Source organism: Rhagoletis pomonella, unplaced genomic scaffold, assembly GCF_013731165.1.
Source record: "Rhagoletis pomonella isolate Grant_MI unplaced genomic scaffold, Rhpom_1.0 Rhpom_scaffold_00002, whole genome shotgun sequence".
NCBI classification, from domain to species: domain Eukaryota; kingdom Metazoa; phylum Arthropoda; class Insecta; order Diptera; family Tephritidae; genus Rhagoletis; species Rhagoletis pomonella.
The window spans coordinates 26,030,221-26,055,126 of record NW_023458556.1 but is presented as its reverse complement, the minus strand read 5'-3'; the positions used below and the strand labels follow the sequence as shown (position 1 = coordinate 26,055,126).

The 24,906-nt window shown below is 36.2% G+C and overlaps 1 protein-coding gene and 1 long non-coding RNA gene across 2 annotated transcripts in view; one reads left to right on the top strand and one right to left on the bottom strand.

Annotated features, from left to right (window-relative positions):
- The first annotated feature begins 2,954 nt into the window (after positions 1–2,954).
- LOC118733350 (serine/threonine-protein kinase tousled-like 2) overlaps positions 2,955–24,906 on the top strand; it is an 89,648-nt gene continuing 67,696 nt past the window's right edge. Inside the window, exons 1-2 of the mRNA XM_036462717.1 lie at positions 2,955–3,023; positions 14,386–14,455. Coding sequence (XP_036318610.1) covers positions 14,441–14,455 — 15 coding nt within the window. The 5' untranslated portion in view covers positions 2,955–3,023; positions 14,386–14,440. The remainder of the gene's footprint in view (positions 3,024–14,385; positions 14,456–24,906) is intronic.
- On the bottom strand, positions 5,179–7,250 carry LOC118733364. The gene is made up of 2 exons (XR_004992241.1): positions 5,864–7,250; positions 5,179–5,794 (listed from the first exon to the last, which is right to left on the bottom strand). It is a non-coding gene; the product is annotated as an uncharacterized LOC118733364 (long non-coding RNA).

The window sequence follows — 24,906 nt, the reverse complement described above, 5'->3', positions numbered from 1 at the left end:
TAAATTTTCAGTGTCCAACCTAGTTTTATCGATTATTTTTGCGAAGAAGAGGAGAAATGCCAAATGAAAATATATTTAAATTGCTTAATTTAGCAGAAAAAAGTGATCATGGTGGCACAGAGAAGAAACATAATTTTTCCTTGAGATGTGAGAATAACAAGTACAACAAATTTGACGGTTAATAATCTGAGATTTGCCTGTGTAAACGGGGTGATTAAAAAACGAGCTTTGATTGAGATTATATTTCTGTATAAACATACTTTTACTCCAGAGTAGAGTCGTCTGCGGACTATCTTAGTGTCTTGAAATCTAAGTAAACAGTAGTAAAATATGCTTCCCTCTGATTTAGGTGCACGCGCGTGACAAGACGCCCGATCACCATCTACTCTGACAGACAGTGCACCAATAACTCCTTGAAGATAGCAATTGAAGACTGATTAGTTCCACGCGATTTGGCTATGCGAATGTACATATGTACCTGGATTCCTCGGACACTACATCGCGGGCGAGCTGGCAAGATAAAGAACCAATTAGTTAACCCAAAATGCGGGCATCTCGCTATCTTCGAGCAAGCTCTGCATAAGTGTTGTAGTTGTTGTAAAAAGTTAACCTTATTCAGGCTTTTTTGCTACTAGTTCACAGACTAGCGCCCAGTATAGGTGTTTGATTTATTTTCCCCTACAAACTTTGACTTTTTCCGCTTTCGACGCTTAATCCTTTCCCTTGTTATTGTAGCTCGCTTATGCGCTCGATTTTTTCCACCACCTTTTTTGTTTTGTTTTTTAAAGCACGGCAGTTTTTTTATTTGTCTTTGCTCCTGTTCTACATATTTCCGTTGCTGTGTTTCATTTTTTTGTGCGTGCATGCGTGCAAAGCTGCGACTACTCCTGCTTTCGGAGCTTCCACTCCCACCCACCACCTATCTTACATCTTATCTTTCTTACTTTCCATTACAACGTTTTTCCCGATTTTCATTTTCTTTGCTCTATTTTTCGGTGCCATTTATGCGCTCGTCACTCAACTCGAAAGGCACTTTAATAAGTTTGTATGTATGTATGTATGTTTATGTGGCTTGCTGCTGCTGCCTTTATTTGCACGACTGCCGCTGCTGCCGCTAACGTCAATATGTTGTTGTGTGGTTGCTGTTGTTCTGGTTTTCACTCCCATTTTTGTTGTTGTTGTTGTTGTTATTGCTGCTCCATGCCATGGCCTCGACGTAGTCATCGTCGAAGGACATTTCAGTATTGTCGGCGCATTCGAGTTGGGGAGTCGAAAATTCACAGGCGCTAAAGTTGCGCGCGGAATGCTCTTCAACGTTCTGGGCTACACTTGCTTCGATGCATTTTTATGCTTTTGCTACATTTTTTGAGCAACCATACATATGTATGTGCATACACAGGCGCACTGGGCGCATTGTTGTGTTGTAGTATTGCATGCAACGCGATTTGCTGCATTTTTTGGCATTTCGGGTCGTCGCTCGAGTAGCAAGCGACAGCGACAACAAAAAGTTGGGAAGGCAAATGTGGGTGGAGGAGGCGAAGTGATGAGTGAGAGAAAGGTGTAACACTAAGATCTTCACGGTATTTTATTTTTTCTTCTGCGTTGCATAGGCCTTATCCTCTCGCTTGACACCGTGTGCATATCCTGGCTGGCCGGTCGGTCGTCTGACGCAGGCAGGCACATGCATGCGCCTCACGTCCGCTTGTGCACTTAACCGCGCACACAAATGCATACCTACTCATGTAAATGCGTGCCAAGTACGGCGAGCGTATGTGTGTGTGTGTGTGTGTGTGCTGCAATATATTCGCCTTGTCAAAAATTTTACGTGGTTTCATTTTAACATATCATTTATTTATGAGCCTTGCTAGACCCCTCACTCAACCACCAACCTGCATACCTCCACACTCCTCTTACCTTCAAAAAAAAAATACCCGACCTTCTCACCTCCCTTCTTCCCTTCTGTGACACTTCTAGTCATCCCTTTTCTGTTTGCACATTTTAACTCGCGCCCAATCTCCCGACCGCCCACCCGCCTTGCTGCTCCTACTCGGTATCTCATATCACTTTTGCCGCCACCACTTTTTTATGAACCTTTGTCCGCCCACAGTTGTTGGCTTTGCATTTGCAGCAGTCAGTTGTTGTTGCAACGTCAAGTAGCACTGAAGGATATCGCAGGACAAAAATATATACGCCAGAAACGCGCAGTAATAATAATAATTGTAATATGTACAACAAAAAAAGACGCAAATACGAAGAGGAAGGAAGAAGTAGAACAAGCAGCAGCAAGTAGACAGCGAAAGAATTCTATACAAAACTGAAAAAAATAATAGCAATAAATAGCGAAATTTTAAGCGGCAAACAAAAAAAAACAAAAACAAAAACAAAAACCATTAAGAAAACGAAAAGCAAAAAACAAAAAGAAAAAAATGGTACGAAAATTGTGCGAATATTTTTTGGGTGTGGCAGATTCGTGTTGCCCGTGCCTGCCTGCCTGTCAGCTAGTCAGTCAGCCTGCTTGACTTGCTTTTTGTCGACTCTGTTGTGCGCCGCGTCCATTCTTCGTTATTATCCTGCTGTCACTTGTTAGTGCTGTGTGCGCGAGTTGGTGGACGCCGCCGCGTTTTGTTGCTCCTCGTGTCTACGCAAATTCATTTTTGTATTTCGCTTCGGACTCCTGTCGTCGCCCGCGTGTGTGTGTGTGCCTGCGTGCACCAATGAAGAAACTTTTAAGTGTTTTTTGTGACTTGGTTGCAGTGAAAAACTCAAGTGGCTTGCTACTAATGTGATTGGTATTAAAGGCAATTGTGGAAAAACATCATTGAATTTGCGAGAGTTTTGAATATCTGCAATGGGAAAAATTAATATAAAAAGTTATAAAAACAAATAAACAATCAAATAAAGCGTTGCGTAAATATATGTACATACACAAGTATTTGAAGAGAAACGCATGAAATTATTATACATACATACATAGGTGAAAACATTGAATTTGAATAAACCAAGCCCAGCGATGCTGCTTAGATGTAAGTATTGAAAAAGCTTAGTTTTTATTAAATTTATGACCGTAGTTAAACTTTATCTTAATTAAATGAGAGTCGGAGTAGAAGAAATTCTAATACGGTCTTCTTCCCCCTTCATGCTGGCTCTTACCCTTCATCTACCACCTAAGTGTAAAAGGCTCCTGGGAGCCACTTTGCCCATCTCTGATCTAGACCGTACCAGAAAAAAAAGTTCGACGCACACACCCGGGTCTAAAGTTTGCAATTTTTTCAACCGAACACAGTCGGATCTTAAAGTATGATACATATATCGATATTTTTTTTTTGTTTCAAAGTTAATTGACCTCATTTACTCCGTTCTAGTACTTACCCACCGGATCTCGGTTCCTACCACCCTAGCTTACCACCACTCTAATGTCAGTAAATTAAAGCTCACCAAATATCTTTAAACTTTAGCCAAGGAAGCATGTATTATGATTATTTCAGTAGAACTAGTCAGAAAAATGTTAAAACGCAACCCAGCGTTTTGTAGAAAAAAAGTGAAATCGAAGTTATCAACTCTTCAATTCGATTTCTTAGAAAAGTTTTATGTACATATGTATGTAGTTTCGTACTCCATTCATGAACAAAATTTAATTTTATGTGGCCAAAAATGAGCAACATCCAGGTGAAAAAATTCCCAAAAAGCAACGGTAAATTGGCTAAACAAAACTACATACTAAAATCTTTTCGAATCATCTGTTAGTGTGGCTTAAAGCACACTTTTTCGAGAAGGAAAATAAAAGATTGTCGAAAGATGTCCACGTAAAGGACGAACCAATAAATCTGGCTTCGACAAGAAAAGATCCGAGGAACTAATTTTTTTAGAATCCGCATACTTAGGCAAGTGAGTGAAATTATAACAGATGGGATGGGAGATGCTTGATGGGAAGATGTGCTGCCGCTCTGATTGAGTTTGAAAGAGTAGGACACTCACTATTTCACCATCACCTCTTTGTCTGTCTGGCGGACCTAAGCGAAGCAGACATTCATGAGCTCTCGCGTTTTACTAACTTAACCAACTGCTTATACTTAGAAATAAGTGAACGGATTGCATCGAATGCGAGCTCCCATACGGTACATACAACGCGACCACCGCGCCTATATGTGCCTCTCACCTACATTGAACTCATGCAGCGACTTCAACCTAACCTCACCTTGGTTAGTTGGTTTAAAGTGATTATTCCTCGATGCATTTCATTTTTGTAAATTTTTTTTTGAATAAAAATAGAATCACATAAGCTGATATCCCACAATGTTATAATTATTTCCAGTATCATATACATATATGTATACATGGTTCAGAAGTTGAAAATCATGATAATTAAATGAGTTAAGTTTATAGCAAACAGTTCTCATTTTGCACTCATTACATTTTCATTTGTTGTGTATCCCTGAAACATATCGCGCTGAGCACTCTTGTCTTCTCCAACTTCTCGCAGTTAATCCAACTGAGTTTCGCTTTTTTTGTTTTGCTGCCAGCACTCCAGTTCTCAGCAGCTGTACAAATGTCTGTATGTACAATCGTATATGTATTCCAGTTTCAAAGAAGTAAAGCAGTAAGTATGTATAGTGAAAAAGTTTTATAATATTCTCAGCAATTTTACGTGTAAATATTTCGTTTCCTGGTCTTCGCCCCGCCCACCCTTTCTCTGTACGCTTTTCGGCCCAACCACAAAATGCTATATTTCGTACTCATCGTCACAGTCGTTTTTGGTTTACACTTGGCTGATAGATATAGTATTCTGTATCCTTTTTGCTACCACCGCAAGTTGCGACCCACACCTTCGTCCACATTAGCACACACACACACACACACACATACATATGTATATGCTAAACTGACTTTAACTCAACACTTGCCAGTCACGTTAGTGCAATAATAAATAAATCCTTTTCGCTTGCTCTGCTCTTTACGTACTCTATAAGTATGTATAGTTGTACATTAGGTTGCATCACTATATACTAAAAAAAAAAAAAAAAAAATCGGTATAATTTTTCCATCGCGATTATAGAATTTGTTATATTGTAACACCCACCAAAATATTTCGGAAAAATTTTAGGATTTACGTTAGCTGGGAAAATGCCTCCGAAAATCTATTTTTAAATAAAATTATTATATTTCAAAAAATCACCTCAGTTGATTAAAGAGTTAAAGCTCCAAAGTTTATTTAGCTCACATAAATCTTAGTTTTTTCCGAAATATTTCGGCGCTCGTCTTTAAAATAATACATTTTATAATTCCAGTAGAAGAACACCTTTTTTGGCGCGGCATCCTAATGTGCATACGTATGACTGGTATACTATTGCTCCTTGGCTTTATTTTCGTTTTTTTTTTGCTCTCCATTTTTTTCTCCTTTCGTTTACACGAGCATTTATTCCATTTTTATGCGCTTTAAATGAGATTTCTTAGTTTATTTTACTTCTACTGCTTTTAACCTATTACTCTGTTTTGCCTTTGCTTTTTGTGCCCTGTTTTGCACTTCTGTAGTGGCTGTCCGCATTGCACGCATTGTTGGGTGGTGAATACGATAATGTTGGCTTGGCATCCCTTCGATGACACTAAGTAAGTTAGGACACCTTTCTCTGTTTCCGCCGCTTCCTTGTTTGGCATTTGCCTCTTCCGGTTTCACGGGTGAGACTGTGGTTAAAGTTAAGGACACGTTGACTAACCCAAAATGTGTGCAAGAAAATGATTTAATTTTGTCGTCATCGGCTGCCGTCTTGTTCTCGAAATTAGTCACGAATGTGAGTATCTACAAGCAATCGGTAAGGCAGTTGAATTGATAATACATTTTTTTTTTTCAGTTAAACTTTCAAATTACTTATAATGAGCTAATCTTTTAGCTAAAGTTTGCGTTGAAAGTTACCGGCGGTGAAATTCGTAACTTAGATGATAAAATAATTATTGCATTAAGCGCCTAAAGCAATGTTTTGTCTTAAATGAGCTCAAGAAAACCAACTCAACTTTAAAATTTCCCCACAAACCTCAGCCCAATTTGCTGTATTCTTAAAGTTATATCAGCCGAATTCCCAAGTGAGACATGTTCAACCTTCCATCTCGCCTCTCTTTACTTAACTTCATTGAGTGTCCTTCGGATAGCTTTGTTCGCTTCCCACCGTCATTTCAGCCTCAGTCCTGCCGTCATTTCTTTCTACTTGTACTCGTTTATATGTAAATTATTGCACGCGTCGGTGCCCGCAAAAAGGAGCGTCATGAAAAACGAACAGCGCAGTTGAATTGTGCGAATTTGGTTAAATCGTAAGCAAACTGATACTTCTCATGACAGACGGAATCGTTGATGGTACGAACTTATCGTCGAATGGGCGGGCATACTGGCAAATGGACTGACAAGTGTGGCATCGACTAAGCGATGCCGACGACGACCCGACAATGACAAGCTCATTGCTTTCCGTTTTTGTTAATAACCAGAGTTGCCATAAGCCTTTGCGTGTGTGTGTGTCTGTTTTTGCCATATCAACTTAGTCATCAATCCTTTTGACTCCTTCATATATTGTGTAGCCACCGATGGCTTCTGAACTCTTCTTCTTCATCCTGCGCGCCATCTGGCTCTGTTTCTGGTAATCGCTTTGATTTCGTTCCAGTTTCACTCGAGTGGCTTCGCCTCACGCTCGACTGTGTTTCACGCTTTCTGCAAGAGGGGCGGCCGCCTCTGCCTCAATTTCTCAATTTGAAAAAAAAAAGAAACTCTTCACGTATGACATTGCTTTTAAATTTCGTGTGCGCATAGGCCAACCTTTTCGTTTTGACTCAAATCACTATATTTCTTGTCATTTGGCAACTCTGCCTTTAATGATGCATTCGGTGGCACGCATTTTGCCGACTGCGCCTTAGGAATTCTGCTAGACTTTGAAAGCATTTGGTGGGAGGAGAGCAATGCGCAATAGTAGTGGCAAGGACGCAAACGAGGACGTCGGCTATGACGATGGCAATGGTTGGTAACAAAGCTTGTTCGTGTGAATATTTCATCCGGTTGGTGGTGCTCGTGTTAAATTCGTTGCAAACATACACCTCGTATGTCTGTATATTCGCGCGTGTTTATACTCAGCGACGGCTATATTACTTGTGTAATTTTATAATATTCCTGTCGTTTTTGCTTGCATTTATTCTCATCGTCGCCTGCCTTTGTTGGTGTGGTTTCATGTCACTTTACATATTTTTGTTACGCTGTTGCTCTTTGGTTTATTATATTTGTACCACCGAGACGAGGACGAGTTTAAATGAGCGTCGTATTTTTGGTATGGTTGTTGTATACCTTATCTCACCAATAATGCCACAGCTGGTTTATGTACCCGTAGCTAGCTGGCTGACTCACTTACCGACAAACTGGCTGGATGGTTGATTTTTGTTTTTAATACCCGAGCGCACTTGTGCACAAGGTATTATAACTTTGTTCGCATAACGGTTGTTTGTAGCAGCCTAAAGGAATCGGGCTATATATAGACATATGGCTGCGTTTCTTTATACATTCCGGATAATCCCATTTCACAGCCGGAATAAACAGAATGCGTTTGAAATATACGTTAACATATCATCAGGAACATTCTAAAGAATAAGTAAACAAAAAAGTTTATTCCAAACGTTCAGAATGAATAAAGAAATGCAGCCATATATATACCAAATTGCTTGAAATAAAGAGACAAATCGATTAAGTCATGCCTGTCAGCCCGTCCGCCTGTTACTGTACACGATAACTCAAGCAAATATTGAGATATCTGAACGAAATTTGGTATAGGGGTTACCCAAGGTGTGTTGGTAGCCATGTCATGTCTCATATAACGGCTTTTTCGAAAAATCCAAAAACTTAGAAAATCGTATGGGAAGTAGAATTTTGGCATAAAATAAGACAATTATGAAATTTTTGGAAAATAGGCGTTGTCCTGCCTATCTACGATGATATGCTGTATTTCAGTGGCCGCTTACAAATCCTCATCAAACTCAGTACGAACATTGCATAGAGTGAAACTAAGAAATCTGTTGACAATTTTTGGAAAATGGGCGTGGCACTGCCCACTCTCAATAACTGATTTATCAATTTCTATCAAACTCGGCACGAAAAAAAACCGGACTAAAATTACGTCCATTTCCCATATAACGATATTTCAATAACTAAGGACGCTAATTTACTCTTAGTTAATACTTACAACGATTTCTTAACAAGAAACAAGGTAATTATACATTTTTAGATAATGGGCGTGGCACTGCCCACTTATGACTACATCCACCAAACTTGGCCCACTTATTACAATAAGTCTGATATAACACATTACCGATACTGTTTGAAATAGCGAATGAACACTTTTGCTTATCATTTAGTTTACAGAAAAGGTCACAAAATTATATCTAATACGTGCGCCGGGTATAGAACAGTTAGGTTTCGCCCGAACTTATACATCTTTGCTTGTTTTCTGCTGGACTTAGGCTGGGTTGGGGGTGTTGGGTTGTTGAGTTCTACCCAAATACAACACTCATGATTATACATTCATACCCACATACCTGAGTGTATGCAGAAACATGTGCTTATGGGTCGCCTTGATTTGTTGTAGATATCATTGCTTTTGCTCTTTCACAGTTTGTGCTTTGTGTTTGTCCTCCGGTTTGTTTCCTTTTTATTAGTATTATGTATTTTGTTAATGTTACTGCTTTAGCGCTTTCCCTGAATGGCAGCGAATTTTCGTTTACTTTGCTGTTGTTGTCGTTTCGACTTTTTTTTTCTTCTTTAAGTTTGCTCGTTCTTGTTCACTTTGATTGTAGTTCTTATTGCTGCTGGTGTAAGTTCACACGTCTACTTCACCGCGCAGCTCCTCTGCAGCAAAACCTGATCAGCCATCGATTTTTACAATTTTTATTTTTTTTTGTGGTGTGTATAATTCTTTCTTATTCAACATTTTAATATATTTGCCTGCCGATTTTTGCTTCCTACATATGTATGTACATTCCCTTCCAAGCAATCACACCCAAGCAAAGACCCATACATACATACATTTGCACATTCATACAAACACATGCGCCTGCATATTTTGTGGTGAATAAAGTAAGTATGTATATTCAAGCTAGACATGAATAAGTTTGCGATTTGTTGGTGTTTTTTTTTATTAAATATTGTGACTTGGTTTCCATTTCGTTATTATGGCTGGGCGGAAATTTTGGTATCTATACATAAAATCCATTTAGAGCGGTGAATTGTATTTCTGTAGAGCTAACAGCCAATAACGGAAGGAGGCAGAAGTAGTTGTACATTAGACCGTACCGGAAAAAAAGTTCGCTCTACACCACTGAGTCTATAGTATTTTTGCAAGGCAATTTCGAAGGGATTTTTTTGTTTCTGTCCGAACGTAGGCGGCAAAAAAGAGCAAAAGCATTTTTCCTTATACATGCATATCTTTGGCATTTGCAGTTGGATCTTAAAGTATGTGGCAGGCAATTTTTTTTGTTTCAAAATTTATTGAATAAATTCAATAAATTAAAGTTCACTCAAAATAACTTTTGCTAAGTACTTCGATTAGAAGGCAATTTTATTTTATTTTTTTTTTGCCGAACGTTGGTATCGAATTTTTTACATTCTTCATATCTTCGGCATTTACAGTCTGTTCTTAAAGTATATCAAAGGTTCTTTTCACGACGAGAAAATATTTTTATTACAAAGTTGATTGGCCTCAAGCACTCCGTTATAGTGCTCTGGTGGGCTAAGTTCTTATTATACTAACGTACCACCCTAATGTGAGTAAATTAAAGCTTACCAAAAATCATTAAACTTTTGCTATGGAACGATTATTCCAGTAGAACTACAATGAAAAAAAAAAACAAATACTTCCGAATGTAGGTGTCACCGAAAATTGTAAAAGGGCAACGTCTAGGTTCGGCAAAATAATTTTTTTTTTTTCAAAATTGCCTTTCAAACTTTCTTTCTCAAGGATGTACGGGCGCTTTGTTTTGTTTGTTTGTAGGGTGGTACGGTCTAATGTACAATATGTTTGTTTGTAGGTGCTAATTTCTATGGCGGGCGTGGGCGTGGGCGTTGATGCTGATGGTGGCATTACTTTTGCTGTTACATGCTTCAGATATATACACATATGTATGTAGTACATTTTAATACATTTTATGATGCTTTTGTAGATTTTTCTAAATTTTCTTTGCTGCAACTGCATTCGGCTCTTGCCACCTTGTCTCGCAAACACAGCTGGTATTCTTATTGCTTTTGCCTATGTATGTACATATGTATGTGTGATTTCTTTTATGTTGTGTTTGTAGTTGTTATCAACATACATATTAGTGTGGGACGTCATGTGAATTTTTCGTAGACACCATAAATTTTCGCCTGACTGACTAACGGGCGGGCTGTACTTATTTAACTCCTCTCTTTAACCTCAAAAATTCCTCTCTTTTCTACCATACTTTTTATTCCGCTTGCTTGTGCTATTCTTTGTTTGCTCTATTTTTGCTTGCATTTTTCGTTTATGTGTTTTACTTATTTTCGCAATGGCGCAGAAATAAAGTAAAATGTTATCAAGCTCGTCTGTCAAGCATTTTGGCCCGTTGCGGTTCGTTTAGGTGCAGTTGCTTGTTGTTGATATTTTTTTCATACCATCAAATATTATTTTTCGCTCTCGTTTGTTTTTTTTTTTTGTGCAGTATGCTTACCACTCGTATGGTCATAGGCAAACTGTATTAAGAGCGGAGCAACAACACCGATATATTGGAAGTATGGTTAACTCTCGACTTTCGGTTTTTTTAACACTCTCCATCCCAATATGAAACCCCTTCGCCGCTGCATATATTAATTTGTATACTTTTCATTGTAATATTGAGCTTTAAGCCGATGTCGTTGAAACGAGGGTAAAGTTGCATATGTATGTAAACAACTGGCTTAGGTTGCTAAACAATATACTCGTTCAAGCATTAGGGTTGTCATTAAATGTAGGAAGCATATTTTCATATCAAATTTCTTAAGCCTCAACCCCTACGTCGATGCTACTATAGTCGAAGATATCACATATAAATTTTGTCCCCGATTGGAGACGGTTAAGGCGTGGCGCACAGGGGTCAAAATTCAGATTACCCTATGAAGACGTCTTAACCGACTCCAATCGGCACCAAAATTTGTATGTGATATCTGTGACCGTGGTATTACCGATTGAAGTGGTGAGACTGAAAAAAAACCCGCTCATTTGATTTTTAAGGACCACCCTAATGCACATATTTCGTGCCCTAAGGGAGGTTGCCTTGAGATAATGTTATAGTTATTCGTTATCCTGGATTGCTATTGGGTATGTTCGTTCTTGTAGTTACACTTCCACGACCATACTCAGCCCCTTTCGTAGTAACCAACTCGTGCGGTGGCTTGGTCCCCATTAGAAAGGGGAAGGGGGGCTGAGTGGGAGATTCAGTGGGAACATTCCGAAGTCTGCAGTGTCAGTTCATCATTATATGCGGCTGCAAGTATGTATATGTGTAAGTGTATGTGTTAGAGCAAGCGGGCCGTTATATAAATGTGTCCTAAGAAAATTCCTGAATTTCTACTTTTGCGACAAGTAAAAAAAAATTAATTTAATGAAGAGACGAATTATACCCCTTCTTCAGATGAAGACAACGGCAAATCTTCAAAGAACCTTGACTTGAGGGTCTCCGGACCCTTAATGAGCAGGTTTTTTGCCCTCCAAGAATTGCGCAATGCATATGTGCGGCCTTGCGACAATCTACTACAGCTGTCGTGGAAAGGAGCTTGAATTCGGTGTTGGATTTGTGGTGGGAGAGAGGCTTTATCGCTGAGTACTTGCGTCCATGCCCCTGGAAAAACTAAAAAGTTGCAATCACAGCGGGCAGTCAGAATATTCTCCACTCGACTCCCACACCTGCTCACTGATAGATATTTTCAAACTATGGAAAACTATTGATACGACGAGGAATGTTACGCCGCTTTAGACTAAAAATATGGCACACACAACTTGAGATCGGGAGCAACGCGCGATATAGGTGGGATCGATATAGGAAGCTGAAGAGAAAAGCAGGGGAGAGACCCCTAAGTACGGGAGTGAGAAGAGCTAAAGAAGCAGGCTAATGGGAACAACGCCCGAAAATTCTACCAAAAACTACCACGACTTAATAACACGACAATCTAATGGCCGCTGTCCAGAAAGTACTAAAATTATGGAGGGAACACTTCCAACCTGTTGAGTTGCCCCATAACTATGCACCAAATGCAATTTCACGGCTGAAAAACAATAAAGCTGCTAGCGCTGACGGCTGAGCTAATTGAAATACGGCGACGAGGAGCTTATAAATTACATGTAACTTATGCAGAGTATGGGCGGATGAAGGCTTGCCTTACGACTGCAATTTACGTGTGCTCTGCTCTATTCACTTGCTACTTTGGATTAAGTAGGTAACTGAGAAGTAAAGTTCTTCCTTAACACCGTAAAAGGTCACTCGTCATGCCCGTGCTGGTGTATGGCGCGGTGGCATGGACAATGACAATATCCGACTAGGCGGAGCAGGGAGTGCTCGAGAAAAGATTTTCGAACCCACGCGGGTGCGCAGCAGAGAATACCGCACAAACTCGAATGCTGAGCTGTATGATCTTTACCCGCTGGTGGTTGCAGAGGAAGAGGTGGTGAAGTGCTTGGAGTCGGTTACCACGGCAAAAAAAGGACTTTAATAGGCTCAGCCAAGATTGCTTCGGCGGTTGTAGCACTTGGCAAAACAACAGGAACAAGCGCAGGAAATGAAACTTTAACCCCGTTTTTTGGTTGTTGAGTTATGGCGGTCTTCCCTATATACGGATAGTCGGAATTTTTAAATAGATATTCGAATAACCGAATTTTCTGTTATTTTTGATTAGGGCTGGCTGGCTGGTTCTATCCGGATATTCGAATTTGTAATTAAAAAATTCGATATCCGGATATTAACCGGATATCAAATTGAACGGATACTATCCGAACATCCGGGTATCAAATTGAACGGATACTATCCGAATATCCGGGTATCAAATTGAACGGATATTATCCGAATGCCGGGCAGCTAAATTAACGAATAGTATCCGCATATCCGGAGAGCAAAATTAACGGATATGTGCCGGATATCCGATTAACAAAGGAGAACGGATATTAACCGAATATCGGGATTTGTTGGAATACATGAATCATCGGAACGGAAAAAAGTAACGATTTTGCAATAAAGATCTTAATACTAAATACAATAATCCATAATAACAATTATTTTCTGTCGCTGGTATTAACTGACCAAAAATTAGGTTTAAGATGATATTTTAATAAAATTTTAATAATAAAATAAAATCTTTTGTATGAAAATTTTTAAAATTACATTCATTGTTATTTCAAATGTCTGCAGATATGTATGTATGCCAACAAAAAAAAAAAAACGCTTCCGTGTAGCAAGCCATGGGTTTAAGCGCAGAAGAGTTGTAAATCCGTTGGGCTACAGTGCAAGTGGTTATTTGTATCGTGTGAGTATCTTCTAGGCTTATTTTCAATTCCCTCGCAGTTTGGAATCTGCCCTGTGAACATAGCCTTTCCAAAATCCAATTCCAAAAAATAAACGGATTTGGTTACAACTAGTGTCGAACCGAGCGTTCGGGTTCGTGTTCGAGTTCGGTTACGGAACAGTTCGGTCATGAAGTTCGGACTCGGACTCGGATTCGGTTCGGTTTCGGCAAAAATTGGCCGATTAATTTGACCGAAGTTGTAAAGAAAATTTTTGCAACTTACATTTTTATTTTATATTTTTCTTTTTTTTTTTTTAATTTGAGTGCATCTGTAGAGTTTCTGAAACTTAACTTTATTGTTTTATTTTCATGGCAATTTTATTTTTTCTTGTTTTAATTTTTTTCCTGCCCGAAGTTTTAATGCCAGATGCAACTTTAGGAAAGTTAAATTTTCAGAATTGCTTTGTATTGATTAAAGCGATTTAGTAATTTTGCGAACGTAAAGATAATGGGGGTGTTTGGAACATTTATTCGAAGGTAATCTCGCTTGGTATATGGTGTGTACTGCACTGAATAAAAGTACTAATTTTTTCAAGCTATATAGTTTTTAATCTAAAAAGTTCGGGTTCGGTTCGGTTTCGGCCGAACTTGAAGAAAAAAGCCGGTTCCGGTTCGGGTTCGGATTCGGCCAAAAATTCGAGTTTGATCGGACACTAGTGACAACCAACTTTCTGAGCCATTTGCCTACTAGCCTTAATTTCTGCGCTTAAACCACTGGTTTACTAAACTGATGCACTTTTCTTTGACCCGGGGTAACATGTACTAGATCTATGTATGTATGTAGATACGTATTTAATTCATATATTTTCTTTTTTATCGTTTAGGTAAGAAATATTATTCAACTCTTGTTGCTATAAACCTGGATAACATCAAACCAAAATGTATATGTACTGCGTGAGTATACAAAAAAAAACTTAATTTCTAAAATTATCTATAAGAAGTTTAATTTGGAACGTGATTTATTTGCATAGTTTTCAATTATGAAAACAAAAGCAAACGAAAATTCAGAACATTTATCGCCGTTAATTTTTCATCGTACAGCAATACTTCGAGACTGTGTAATTATTATCCAATAGTTTTTTTTATATACTATCAAGTGTTTCGTCCATACATACAGTGATCGTCAAAAATATTGTGGTTTTTTTTAATCGACTTCAAAAAAGGAAGAGTCGGAATATTTTTTTATGTATATACGTTTAACCGCATAACTTTGGACCCCATGAACCGATTTTGATAATTTCGTTTTTTTTTGGATCGGAAATGTGGTACACAGTAGGGTAGTCCCATACTAATTTGTTTTAGATCTGATATGCATATTTTTGACGCTGACTATACAAGAATTTCTCGTTTAAAGTTTAATATACTCCTACCTAAACGTGCTAAATTCATGTCCGGCTTCAACTAAATAGTAGTAATTTCATGTTAATGAATTTTATGTGAGGAAAATATCAGCAACTAATTAAAGTAATGAAATCTGTTTGAGGAAAGAAAAGGCTTATAGGTAGTGTTTCCATACTGTAGTGTGCTAAATTCGTAACCATGACTGTATGTAAATATGGACACCAATGACAACCCAAGGTTGCATTTTCGAAATACCATTACAACACTTACCATGTGTACGTAGAACGTATGTATGTATGCAGTTGAGCGCCCAACTTTTGGTCTATATAAAAATGTTGAGTCATCAGCAACAGAATTTTATATTTTTGCAGTCATAAACAAACATTAGCTGGGCTTGTGGACTTTATAATAGAATACCGCCATAACCACTTCCGTGCAGCACTCACAAGATATGGCCATCTAAGTAGTAACTAAAATGTGTGTATGCATGTTTTTGCAATTTAGTGCTGTTTTTCCTCTATTTCTCCTTTGTTATACGTATACAGTATATAGTATTTTTTTTTTTGCTTTTTTGTTTCCGCAGTTAATTGGTTGGCTTGAGTTTAGCTGATGTTGACAAAAATTATTGAATACAAGAAATGCGCTTAGAAGATATATATCTACATATTTATGTGTGTACATTAAGGTGGTCCAAAAGAAGTAAAGTCGGAATTTTAATGCTCTCACCCCCTAGGATTGTTCTATACCGAAAAAAAAATATTTAGAGGTCGCTCAATGCCTTCAAAGTTTCCCATGTATTTTATATGGGAAAAAACAACTTAGAAATCTTAGAAATATTATAGAGCTCTTGAAAATCAGAATTTTTTTATAATAACGATTTATTATTGGCCCCTATTGCATAGTTACTGTGAAAAAATGGTTAAATAAGCAATTGGGTATTATTATTGGGAATCTCTTGGAAGAGAAAATATCGATTTTCAAGAGTTCTATACCATATCTACAAAAAGTTGTTTTTCCCCATATGTATAAAATATGTACATGGAAAACTTTGAGCCACCTTATGTTTTGATTTCAAAAACAAAAAAAAAAAATGGTGTATATTATTTCGGTATAGAACAATCCTAGGGGGTTATAGCATAAAATTTCGACTTTACTTTTTCACAGGCATTTGCCGACCACCCTATGTGCATTATGAGTAAGCTTTTTCTTATATGTAAGCATTCATAGATTTTAATACAAAAAACTCATATCGACTTGGTGCTTCATGGCTTTAGATTATGAAATCAATGGTTTAGATAAGTACGTGTTTTCATTTCATATTCATAACTCAGTCGATATTGGTACGAGTAAAAAAAAGTTGCGAAAAAAAATAATTAAATATTTCTTTGAAAAGCTCGACCCTTCTCGCTAAAGTAAGAATGATACTCGTAACTCGTCTTTTTCGTCTAAATATATGTTTAAGTATTAGTGTTCGGCTTTTTCCAAAACCGGTTTATGAGTTATTAGAAAAGTTCCAATTTGAAAAAAACGGTTCCCGATTTTGAAATTACGAAAAAACCGAATATTATTTAACCGGATTGATTTTATATAGCTTTCATATAGTAAAAATGCTTTTGATGGTATGGAGTCATGACCAAAAATTACAATAAAATTATTACAAGTAAAGATAGCTATTGTTTAGAACAAGCAGCAAAGCAAAAAAAGTTAAGTCTTTTTTTTATTAAATAATTTTTATTGAGCTTGCGGCCGTTTTATTAGAAAAGTATTTTTGGACAAAAGTAAAACAAATAAAAATCAGTGAAAAATTTAAGTTCGGTCTTATTTTAACATTAAATTATTGCATTTCCTCACACTGTTTCGGATTTGAGTAGGGCTTAGATGTGTTTAATGCCACTGAAAAGGCTTATGGTTCAATTTCTAGTCCCAGCGCATAAAAAAAAGCTTTGCAGATTGCTGTCGCCCCCTCGGCAGGAATTGGCAAACTTCTGAGTATACTTCTGCCATAAAAAGCTTTTTCGGAAGTGGAGTAAAGCATAACACGTACAAAATGTGTTAGTAAGCGCTAAACAATAATTTATTGCAATCAAATATGATATACATATACTATTCATCCTCAAATAACCTTGAAAACTTCGAAAAACTCGAAATTTTTAAGGAGAAGCCAAGAATTTTATGAAATGAAAAAAAAACCGCTTTGTTCGATGAAAATTCCGGATTATTCCATAAATCAAAACAGGTACGAACTGAAAGTTTCAAACTTTTAAACCGAATTTCTAAAAAAAAAAAATTTGGGTATGCAACTTTATCATATTTATAGCGCATTCAATTTGAGTATAATATTCTGCAAGTTTCAAGTAGCTCGAAAACCTCGTTGATTTTTTAGATTTATTTTTTTTTGCTGGCGATGTTGCCAATTTCCTCCCATATAAAAAAAAATTTCGAACACTTTCTAAAGGCAATTATCTGCCTGCTAGTGTACATATCACTCACCTACTCCAACGGTGACACAAATCAAGATTTGTAATTTCTGACATTATGATTTAAAAATGATCATAGACCTTCTATTTACCTTTCAGCAAAAGCTGGAGAAAAGTTTTGATGTAATTCGTTGAAAAAATCTAAGAGAGTTTTTGTAAGTTTGCGATTAAATCATACTTTATTAAAGTAAAACAATAAATAATGGTCCTTGTCTAGGTATTCTCCCCAATTTCGTGTAGCCTAGAGATATATGTAGTCTCCAATCGGTAGCGCCTTCTTCTTGACCATATTACACTCAATCGAAAGTTAGTAATACATACCTGCATATTAAAGTTGATGCAAACTTAAAAATTGAAAATTGATGATTTCTCATTTTTATTTACCTACATAAATCCAAAGACAGTTTACATACCCAGTTAAGCTCAAGTGCCATTAAACCAAAAGTTCATATAAATTACATAGCTTTTAAGTTCGACAGCAATGAAAATTTAATTATTTGTTGGCATAAAAAAAAGTATTCAAAAACTTTTTAAGTATACATCGTCGTGCTTGCGAAAAGGAATCGTTACGAACAGAGAGCATGACACGAATTTTGTCGAGAAAATAGATTCATATCCTATTTAGTGGTTGGTTAGCTAGCTGGTTGGCTGTTGTTGCCTGCTTACACGCAATCCGCTGCCACCGTTCCACCTCACCCACAGGCATGCTATATGTATATGTACATGCCTACCTACTCCAAGCTGTAGATGGAGCCTTCTGGACAGGCATACTGTAGTAGCGCTTGGTTTATTGATTTTTGTAGCAAAGCTACACATATTCCTGCATACATACATATGTATGTACAAACAAGGCAGCCGCGACTCATCAGCAGCTAAACAGCCAAATAGCTAACCAACTAAAGCAAATGAACTAACTATATGCGTACATACATACATACAGTGGCACACATGCAAAGATAGCTTACAAACATACATACATGCAGTACCGCTATATAACAAACCTACAATCACAAATATGTAAACAGGCTATTCAGCAACCGAATTTCTGTCGGTCGGTCGGCTTGTCGTTTACCTGTCGCAAACGCAATCGCTGCCACAACTGCATCCCTTCCGCTGCATATAAACTCGTTGATACATACATATGTATGTGCGTATGTATGTACTTTCTAATAAGTAGAATCTAACGCAACACTAAAATCACTCAGTTCTCAGGCTTCCTCGCCAAATGCAAGGCAGCGGCTAAAACTATTCGTTGCTAGTCATTCGTTAGTGCGTCGCCAAGCGCTGCAGCAAGCTGAAAAGTGGAGAAGGAGCCGCAGTGGCGGCAGCAACAGCAGCAGCCGAATAGTTTCGCCTAAAAGCCCCTACGAGTAAGTTTCTCTGCAATAAGCGCAAGATTGACGCCCGACAACGATGCTGGCAGCAGGGATCTCTAATAAACGCGTTGCTGTCAGAAGTTGTATGTATCCAATGGAGAATACTTCTGTATGTAGTTGGGTAGTAAGTAGTAGTTGCACGCCATGCTGCCGCATCCGACAAAGGTAGAGCTCTCAAAGTCCCGCGACAGCGTGCGTGGGTACATGGATATAAGAAAAAAGTGCACGCAACTTACTCGCTATGACGGGCAAAGTTTGTTTGTGTGTGCGACGCTGGTGCGTTAGTTGTGTGTGTGTGTGTGTGTGTGTGCGCGCGGTTGCTGGTCCAATGATGGCGGTGTTACTCATACGCCCCGTATATTGAATCGCTGTCATTGCCGAGTGGTAAATGGGGGTTCCAGTTAGGCTGCATCCACACGCATAGTAGAAGTTGACTCTCATATAATTGAGGTTATCAAATTTTAGTATTATTTAGACATACATATATCGAGTTTGCTCCAAAGAAGAAAAAAATTTTGACTTAAACCTTTAAACTTGACTTATTTAAAGTTTTGCGTTTGTTTAATCTAGTTAATTACATGAGTCTCACATATGTATGTACAAATGTGTGTGCATACACATTTCTTACTACAAAACGAAGTTCCAACAGGGTTAGGGAGGTATACTCAGTCTCCCTAAACACATATGTATGTTTTTGTAGCTAAGCCTTCATATTAAGCTACAAATATTAAACACAAGCACATACACATACCTACTTGCATATATGTATGTACTTTAGACTGTCCCAAGAATGTATTGAAAAAATTTGTTTGCAAAATTTTGATATGCATGCCCTCTATATTTGTGCTTTTTAGCCGAAACAGCACATCTGTTTTATGGTCGTAGGATAAGGATAACCCATGGCGACTTTTAGTTAATAAGTTGAATTAGTCGTCCATGAGAACTTTGGAAATGCGAAAAATTCGATACGTTTCCCATATTTCAAGGCATTTCTAGTAAACACGCAGGATTTCTCCAAGAACATCGGAAATAATAATTAAAGGAAAGTACCATTTGCAATTTTTATCCTTCATTATACATATATATATATATATTTATAGGATTTAAATTAAACTAAGATTTTTCAAAATGCATTAGAAATTGAAAATATCGAAGTAAAATATGTTTAAAGAACATTTTTGACATGTGCCAATAGTATAATTGAAAACAAAAGTTATAGTTAATCTTGGTTTGAATTTTTATTTTAATTGATTTCCATATATCCACATTTTGTCTAAACTTTTGGGAATGCATTATAATTTATGGTCCTTTGAAAAAACCTGACTACCAAGTAAAAAACGAAAAACGCTGATTTACTAAATATTATGCCCTAATACCGTAGCGAATATAGAAATTAAATGTGTAACTTAACAAAACACTGTACGTTTTGCCGTGGTCCAAATCGCATGAAATTTTATTCGGATAGTTTTTAAGACAAAACCAATAAAATAAGAGGGTATGCGTAAAAAACGACTTTGGTTTTTGGGACAGTCTAATGTACGTAAATACATCATATGGATATATCGCTCATTTACGTACATATGTATGAATTTACATTAGGGTGCCTCACCAAAAAAAGTTGCACCGCAATTATAAAATTTATTATATTAAAGACTTTCGTCAAAATATTTCAGAAAGATATTAAGATTTACAGTTACTCAAAGAAAAGTGTTGATTTTTTTTTAAATATTCGTAATGTTTTGAGCTAAAATCTTAAAATTCAACGGGATTTTTTAGCCGTTTCCCACTAGCATTTCATTAGACTAAAATTTTATGGACTACAAAACTACATACCCAAAAATGTTATAAACATTCAGATTAAAAAGTTAAAATTTTTTATGAAAATTTGTTGTTAAATTTTGTAGAAAGTTTGAAACTGTGATTTATATGGTTTTGGGTAGAGCATGGACGGTATTTTTATAGAAAAGTAACAAAAAAAATAAATTAGCTCGAAAACCAGTACGAATATTAAAAAAAAAAATCAACACTTGGTCATTTGTTTGAGTCACTGTACATGAGCCAGACCGATTTAAAAATACATATCTGCAAATATCTCATTTTGATTACGTTTATAAAATTTTTTAACATTTTTATGCAGACCGTTTAAGCTTAAACTCTTCATCTGAGGGTTTTTTGTTGGAAAAAGTACTCGTACTTTTTAAAAGTATTTCTTGTTTTTAATCTTAATATTTTCCGAAATATTTACATAAAAATTTTTATAGTTCCGATGAAACGACGGTACCGATTTTTTTTGTATGGAGAGTGTTGCACCCTAATGTACATGTGTATGTATGTGTTCGCTTTTTGAATAATTTTCGGCTGCTTCGGCCATTTATTGTGTTGCTACAATGCCACATACATAAATACATATCTATGCATTTTCGGCTATTTGACGTATGGATTTTACGTTGTTGCCACCGTGCCGATTGGTATTACTGCTGTGTTGTTTTCTCTATAGCTGTGTTGCTGCTGCTGTCACTCTTACTGCTGCTGCTAGCTGGCATCGCAAACCACCAAAAATCGGGAAAACGGTTTCATATTCAGCTGTCGTACGCGATGCGCCGATTCCCGACTCTTGTCAGCCAGCACCTTCTCTCCAATGCAATCTTCCTTTTAACTTCGCTGCATCCTCAGTGTTACGCAATGCTGTTGTGTCGCTGCACTTTGTCGCCGACTTTTAGTTGTGTAGTTTAGATGGGTTTAGCCAAATATATTAGGTGAATACTGCAGCGACGAAAGCTACAACTTGTGCGAAAATCGATTGCATGTATGTATGCAATGTAGCATCGAAATTGTAGAATTGTATCATGATTTTCAAAATTTGCATGGGCACCTCCTGCGTTACGGACATTCTACGCGTATACACTTTTTTCAGTACGAAAGTAGGATTTGGATCATAAAATGTATTTAGATAAGTTTAGCCGCCATTGTCACCCATTAAACACAATTAAAATTATTTTCGTAAATACGAAAGATGACCCTGAAGATGGCACAACGCCGAAACCGGTTTGTTTCCAAACCAAATATGACAAGAGATGACGGAAAATCGTTCCACAATACAACATACATAGCATCTATAGCTAATTTAGGGCGCCTAAATGTTGGCCTTCGGACGCTCTTACTACGTACATACATATGTACGTTTGTTTAATATTTGCAATATTTTTCAAGTTAAAATTTTTTTGTTATTTTCTTTTATAAAAATATGGTTCATGCTTTAATCGAAGCTACGTAAGTGAAGCTTTCAAACTTTATAGAACTTACAAAATTTCGTCTAAATTTTGAACATTTTAATCAGAATTTTTGGAAAAATTTTGTGTACGCAGATAGATTGGTTTTTAAATTCTAGTAAAACAAGCGCAAGTTAAAAAAAATATATATGTATTTATTTTCCTACCTTTTCAAATTTAAATATGTATTTCAATACAATGCACCCTGAAGGGTATGTAAATTCCCAGCAGTTGCTAACACCCTATATATCTGTGTTCATATGGAAAAGTAGCTTATTTCGAAAGGATGGCTTTAGTATAATGCGGCATTCCCTATATTCTTTAAACGATCTTTGATGAGACTTAATAAGAATATTGACTTGCTAGTATCGGAACTACTTTTTGCACGTTTATTTGCCAAAAGTTCTTCAACGGCTCAGCGCCAGTGAGTATGCTGCGAATGCCGATTTATACTAAAGCCAGCCTTTCGACATAAGCTACTTTTCCATATGAACACAGATATATATGAGCAAATATCACGAGTCGTTTTTTTTAGTGCCATTCCCTTCTTCGGCAGAAAAAAAAACGCTAGGACACTTCGGATTTTTTTTTTCAATCAATATAGTTCCAGAAACAATTACAATAGAAAATAAATCAAGTATTTGAACAATTTTAGCCTTAAAACGTTTATTGAGGCGAAAAGGTACTGAAATTACTAATTTTGCATTGCCACTCGAAAAAATCATAATTATTGTTTTTTAATAACTTTGGAAGTTTTCAAATAGAATGTTCATATTAGAACCAATGGACAACGTTGGCCTCAAATAAAACATATCTGTGAAGTTTTAAGAGTGTAAGAGTGTTAGATGACTGCATATGGTGCTACGGGACGTATACGTTATATACGCAAGTATTTGAACATGAGTAATTATTTTTACTTGTTTTGGTACATATGTATGTATATATTTTTAGGCTTTCATTTAAATACAATTTCGCGTTGGGATCTGGTTATTTATACAAAACTGAAGGCATTGAAGGCATACATACATACATACATGCGTAATTGTTTGATTTTATTTAAAAATGTATTTAAGTATATCTACATATTTCAATTTTCTTTTCAAGATTTGAATGTTTATTAGCCTGTTTCATGATGTGCCATCAAATTGAATTTTCTAGCACAATTTACTGCATTTCCTTGCCTACATTCGATCATTATTATAATTTTTTTCTGCTTACTCAGCCATTTATATACATATACATATGTACAAGTAAATAAATGGAATACTATTTTATTTATTTTCGACATGTTTTTATCCAACAAATTCGAATAGCTTAGCGTCAGCGCTATAGAAAAAACGCGATTTTGCAATGACGCAAATTGTCGCATTTGTTTGTATGTGTGTATGTATTGACTGTTGTTTACGTACATACATATAAAGATAAATATGTTTAGTGCGCCCTTATAAAAATTCTTTGAAGTTGACATTGGCAATATGATAACACAGGCCAACAAAAATGGATGACAAACTTTGTTACGGCAAATGTTAAAACCATTTTTGATCGACTTTTTTATGCTGATTACGAATTCGTAATCGTATAAAGTTTTCATTAGCTCTAGATTTGGAGAAAAACGAGGTCAAAGTGTCAAAAAATCGCGTTTTTGCAATATTTGAGAAGCTCTGGCAAAAAAGCAAATTGTGATAGGACCTTCCTTAGGCTCAAAATAAAGTTAGTACTCTCGACAGCATCCCTGCACCTTGATCTGATGCTCACTTATTATTATTAGGGTCATTCCATTGAAAAGAGGAAAACGACAAGAATTTAAATATGCCCCAATTTTCTCTATTTCGGTAGTAATCTCTTTTTAAATGATTACATTTTATTAATCTGTTGGAAAATATTTAAAAAAAATCAAAGGAAGTTTTAATTTTTGTCCATGGAAACTTTTATTTTTTTGCATAATTACTTTACTTAGCGCAATATTCAAGAATTTTTTCTATTGTTCAACGGTTCGGGAATTACAAAAAAAAACTGAATTTTTGTTTTAGACAATAACCATCCAAAAAATATATATAAAAACATGGATAACTTATGTTATATGCAATACTTTTTAAATAATGGTGTTAGCAAATTTAAGAAAAGAAAAATAATTGGGCATTTTTTTTTTGTTAAAAATTGTTTTTATTCAATAAGAACCCTAAAAATATATATAAAAACATGGATAATTTATGTCTTTCGCTATATATATTTTGTAAAAAGAACACGGTATTACCATTTAAGAAAAGAAAAAAAGTAGGAAATTTTTCGAAACCAATATTTACTTTTATAAACGGTGCTTCGGTTTTTGGTTAACGGTATTACCATATTTAAGAAAAGAAAAAAATTTTGAAATTTTTTTATTAAAAATTGTTCGAAATAAATATTAAAGTTTTCGGTTTTTGGTTGAAATCAAACATTTGATATTCTTGAAAATATTGGACGAGCGTGTATATTAGGTGAAGTGAGGTGTGTTGAGTTCAGGTGATATGAGGTAAAAACGATTGTGTTTAAGTGAGGTGGGCAACATAACATCATGACATAACATATCTTAATTTTCAGTTTTATCTTTATCTTTGTCTCCTTATAATTTTATCTGCCCCTGTCTATATCTATATCTATCTATATCTATATCTATATCTATATCTATATCTATATCTATATTTATATCTATATCTACATATATCTATATCTATATCTATATCTATATCTATATCTATATCTATATATCTATATCTATATATATATTTATATTTATATCTATCTTTACATCATATTTTTCTCTCTCCCTGTCTTTATCGTTATATTTATCTTTACCTTTATCTTTATCTTTATCTTTATCTTTATCTTTATCTTTATCTTTA